Below are 5,676 nucleotides of genomic sequence, written 5' to 3' on the forward strand. Positions count from 1 at the left end.
TTACCATAATTATTACCAACCAAATTATTAGAATAGGTTAGGTTAGGTTTGAACGTGCGTCCCCACTGTTTCCTTTCTTCTGTTTGCTGGAATCAGAGACGAGCCGCCATTTTACTCACCATAGGTAACATTATCCAATTGTGCTTACTTATTAGTGCAGTCTAAAGATTGGTGACACTTTGAATTTCGTAGCAATTGGTTTTTGCGACAAGCGCACCTATTTGTGGTACATTTATTTGTGGCAAAGATCTTATTTTTACTTTACCGAGTGCCTAGTAAGTAATGTGCGGATTACCTGGATACTCTGCACATTATCTAGGTACTTTAAGAAATGGAACAATTTTCACAACTTTAACGGATCACCCTAGTTAATCTGCAGATTAGCTAGGTAATGTACACATTAACGACTTTCGAGCTTTAGCGGTAACATATAAACTATAGCGGAGAATACCAATTTAATGTATTTATTCCCATTTTGCTTTAACTATTACAAATTTTTTACAATTCGATTGAATTTGGACTAAACGAAAATTAATAATAAAAAGGGTGAAAAGTATCTCGCAAAATAAGTGGAAAGACTCCATTCGTCACTCTGTGACGAAACCAATCAATTGTTATCTAAATGGACCTTTGTCTGGAAATAATTGCCATTAATTGTGATATTCGGCTTAAGAATGTTCAAAAATAACTAAATTTAGAAAGTTCGTGGTCTGAACTCACCAATAAAATCTTTGCAAATGATGGAAACTTCAGAAAAACTCTTGAAATAAATCAGTTTTGATCGCACGAACAGAAAATCCATTGCCTCGCCACGAAATTTAATGTAAAACGTTTGGATTTTTCACCGAATTTCGCGATTTTTGCAGATGGTTTTTTGCATTTGCATTCATGTCAACAGTAATATATGAGTATATTCAAAAATCTAATATTCACGTGTTCTGTGTCTGTATAAAGACGAATAAAAATTTCTATGTTATGATGATCCTTCGAACCAAACAAAGAATAGACTTGAAGTATAGTAACCCTCCTTTTATCTACCAATCTATTAATAAAACTGAACTTTTAAATTAAGGTGTTCGAATTTTACAGATATGTGAGGTTCCTAAAATTGGATCGAAATTACAATTAATTATAAAATTCCTAAGTCTGGAAATTTCGTATGTAGACCAGACAGGAAGGAAATTAATTATATACTTAAAATAAACGCGACGCGATGATGAACGACGGAAGGGAATGTCGACCGACAGAGAGGGAGCTTTAAGGCGCTCGTATACAAGTGCCGGGGTATAAACAATCGGAAAAGGGGATAATGACCAAGAGGACACTTGTTAGGTCATGTGAGCCCTAAACCACTTGGGGGTAAACGGACACAAAAACATCTGGCAAATCGGTTAAGGTAAACATCCGAGAAAGAGGCTGCGTTTCTTTATGCACGAGAGTGCAGCGTAAATGACGTCACGAGCAGCTGTCGCTGCATCATCTATATACAACGGGTGTCTGTTCCGTAACCGTTTGATAACGGACACTAGAGGCGCCCCTATCGTGTGTCATATTTCAAACATTCAAATTAACAATTTTAATTCTTATTTAAATTAACAATATAAATTTTTATTATTCATTTGGCCAATAAATTATTATTTGGTCAATATAACAATATAAATAATTCAGTATATTTGTAATAGGAATTTATTATTTCAGGGGCTTATATCTCTCGAAGGGTCACGAATAGGGGTATGGCTCATTTGACTTTATTGTTAATACAGGGGTGTACGGTTTGGGGGGTCGCCACCTCTTCATTCGGAGGGTAAATCTTACCATTCAGATTTTAACAGAGCTGTAGAGCATATTGTAAAGCATAAAGGTAAAGGAACAAAAAAGTCAAAGGAACCATGCCTCATGGAAACTTGTAAAGAACGCCCACTAGGGGGCATCCCAGGCTACTAGTTCATAATATCTTCCCTTAAACTTCAATAAGCTGACAATAGATTTCAGCAGGTTAAATGTTTTTTTGAATTCAAAAATGTATCATTGTACCTTGAAAATCGGTGGAATTGATGAGCAACTATTTTTCTCAACTATTTATAGAGGAAGCATGTTCTTCCTCTATAGAGGAAGCATGTTCTTCCTCTATAAATAGTTGAGAAAAATTGTCCACAACATACAGAAGCTCAGAACTTTCTAGAAATGTAGAAATAACATGAACAGTCTAAAGCATTGATGAGCATTGCAACCTTTACTGAATGTGGCTACAAGTAAACTTTGTAAGCAAGCCATAAGCATTTTTTCTTATGGAGTTGCAGGCTTTTAAGCCTGCTGAATGCCAACATATTTGATAATCTAATTAAGTACTAAAATAGTATATGCTAAAGATATGAAAACTAATAATATATAATTTATTCTAATCTTTTCACTGTCAATTTTAGTTTGAATGTTCTTCACATGTATCAGCTTAATTAGATCTATATAATGACATGAGGCAGAAAATAAGATTATTGTACAGTACATTGACAAAGCCACAGGTGTCACATATTAGTATCTTGAGAGCAGCATGCAGCTCGAGTCATAGAATGCTCACAAGTGGTCTAAAAAATGTTTTCAACCTTGAAACAACTCCAGACAACTAGCACAAACATGATTATGCACAAATGATTTTTACTTTAAAAATGACCAAGCACAATGTTTAAATTTTTGACAAACAGTCAATGCAAATAATTATCTTACATAAATGTTTGCTAAAGAAAATCATATAACAATTTGGTTTTGTTTTGATGATAATGTCAAATAAATTCTTAATACTATCATTTTCTCTTACTTCTAATATGAGACACACACATTTTTTGTCCCAATGAAACCAATAATAATAAAATATAAATAAGAAGTTATTAAAAAGACTAAATCTGTTCATGAAAGAAAATTAATAATTAGAAGAGAAAAAGATAAAAAGTCATAACTTTAATTTGCTAAATTAATTTATAAAATTTTTTAGTTATTTACTATTTTATATTTTTTACATTTGCTTATAGCATTTTAAAAAAAACTAAATAACTATTTTAATTAAAACTACTAAGTTACGTATACACACATATCCACATATTCTAATAATTCAATGTGAAATAATTTGAATTCACTTTTCATTATTTTAAGGTAAAAAATTAAAATAAAATGATCAAAAATTTAAGAAATAATTTTATGTTAATTTTGCAACAATTCTTAACTTGATAGTAGCCTTACCTCTGTTTTTCTTGGTGGTTCACCATTTTTATTGCTAATTATTAAAATATTCCTTGCATTTTCTCCACAACGAAAACCAAGTTCTTCTAACGAATGACTGCCTTCTTCATTAACAACAACCTAATAAATGAAAAAATAATTATTCTAAATGATATTTTTTATTCAAATATTAAATCTTTCCATAACATTTTACAACTTTATTTAAAAACAATTAAATATAAATATTCATTTTTATCTTTTTGCTTAAATATAATTATTATTGTTATAATTATCATCAATAAAATCCATCTAATAAACAAAGCATTGACAAATATATCACACTAACCTTAAAATGCTTTACAGATATTTTTTAACATATCACAAACATTTTTGGTCCACCCTAGGACTTTCTTCAGGTGGAGTTCTACTAGAGAAAACCCTTTTCTGGTGCAATTCCATTCTATTCTGTTTCTGATACGTTCTAATTTTCTTTCAAATTTCCTTTTTAAACTTTTTTTTTAAAGGAAATTCGAAAGGAAATTAGAACCCATCAGAAACGGAATAGAATGGAATCGCACCAGAAAAGGATTTTCTCTAGTAGAACTCCACCTGAAGAAGGTCCTAGGGTGGATCAGAATATGGTAATGTTGAAACTACATATATATATATATAAAGATTTGATGACTTTTAATCATCAGACCATCTGACAAAATACCAAAATTCTGTTGCTTTATCCAATTACTGTTTAGAAAATACATGAAGATTTGTTTTACTATTGTCATCTAATTAAAGTTATTTAATATTTCAAATGGTATCCAAATGTTATTTTAACATGGATTATATTTCCACACTATAAAATTTAAAAGATAAAACAAATAAAATGGTAATAATATCATTTTTAGTTTTAATTTTAAGCAAAAAATATCAGAAAGTAAAGCTATTGTATATAAATCAAAACTTTAAAATAATAAACGATCAAGTCTGGGATAAACTTATATAGTTAATTATTTTAGCTGTCAAAATTTCTTTATGGTGGTGAAAAGAGGCAAAGTTTATGGCTTACCAGCATTACAGTTGAGTCATACATCTTAATCAACAAGAATGATTAACTGCTCAAAAATTATTTGAAAAGTTTGTCTTTTATTTAACACAGACTATAAATATATAATAATAAATGCTAAAATGGCCTCAAAAAGGTTAAATAGAAATATATTTTAATGTGGATATTATCTGTAATAAAGGGAACACTGTTGAGTAACCTTGGCTGCTGGTGACTTTTTGTTGGGAGATTTTGTTAACACTTTTTTTTTTTTATTGTAAATTACTGAGTCTTTTATTTATTTGCTACCTAAGTTGGTACGTTTTTTGCTCAATTGTGTTATTCTGTGTCATTAGTTCTATTTTTTTTGGAAATGTTTTCATGTACTCTTCCAGAAGCATTAAAGCAAACCCAAGAAGAACTGAAGGGAACTANGGAATCAATTATGAAAACAATTCATTTTGTCTCATCATGTAATTATTTCATACATATTAAACTATAAATTTAAAATACAATTTTAATATAAAACAAACTAAATATATTTTTACCTGTTTCTTGTCTTATTAATGAACTACTGTAATTGTAACCATATGAGAAATCTGTAGAATTAGGACTATATGGAGGTATTGATGGTGGTGGTGAAGTGAATGCTGATGAACTGGAAGTATAAGGTGGTACTGAAGGAGGTAAAGAAATTACTTCTGAAGATCCTGAAGCTTTTGAATTAGAATTTTCTGATTTTATTTTTTCAAGATTTAATGTTTTGTCATCTGAAAACTGAAAATATTCCATTTTTAAAGTAAAATATTAATGCAATTTAAGATTATGTAATTAAAATAAAAATATATTAAATAGTTTATAACAGGAGTGAAATTAAAATAGCCTTTAAAAATTCTTTCATAAATTATAAAAATTAAGAATAATTTTTCTGTAAGTCATACTATATATGCTTAAATTAAAAAATGTTTTAAACTCAATTGTAATGTATTTAATTTTTTCAAAATTTAGTCAATTTATACATATATAATATCAATTGCACAATGCAAGCATGCACGTGCGCACACAAACTTAAATCAAACTTTATAGAGAGTAAGATGGTTACTGACAAATGCCTAAGATATTCAAACATCCATGTTATTTTCTATAGAGAATTATTTACTATAGCAGTGGTTCCCAATTAGTTTTTCCTGCGTACCACTTCAAGAAAGAGCTCAAACTAGCGTACCCCTTATAGCAGAAATTCATATTAATCCACACTAATATTATAAATTCAAAGGTAATTCTGTCTGTTACCTTTTCACATCTAAACCACTGAACAGGTTTTAATAAAATTTGGCACAGAGATAGCTTACATGTTGGAGATGGACATAGGCTACATTTTACTGCGAGAAAATATCTTACTCCCACGAGAAAATTCGATATAATGC

At 29.7% G+C, this 5,676-nt stretch overlaps 1 protein-coding gene across 1 annotated transcript in view; it reads right to left on the reverse strand.

Annotated features, from left to right (window-relative positions):
• The window catches only part of LOC111623908 (ubiquitin carboxyl-terminal hydrolase 47-like), a 149,881-nt gene that overhangs the window by 89,058 nt on the left and 55,147 nt on the right, over nt 1–5,676 (reverse strand). The window contains exons 5-7 of the mRNA XM_023366640.1: nt 4,798–5,026; nt 4,637–4,680; nt 3,232–3,351 (exon numbers count right to left, since the gene is read on the reverse strand). Of these exons, the coding sequence (XP_023222408.1) occupies nt 3,232–3,351; nt 4,637–4,680; nt 4,798–5,026 (393 nt within the window). The remainder of the gene's footprint in view (nt 1–3,231; nt 3,352–4,636; nt 4,681–4,797; nt 5,027–5,676) is intronic.

This window comes from Centruroides sculpturatus, unplaced genomic scaffold, assembly GCF_000671375.1.
Source record: "Centruroides sculpturatus isolate CEXI.00-Female unplaced genomic scaffold, Cexi_2.0 scaffold250, whole genome shotgun sequence".
Classification (NCBI taxonomy): domain Eukaryota; kingdom Metazoa; phylum Arthropoda; class Arachnida; order Scorpiones; family Buthidae; genus Centruroides; species Centruroides sculpturatus.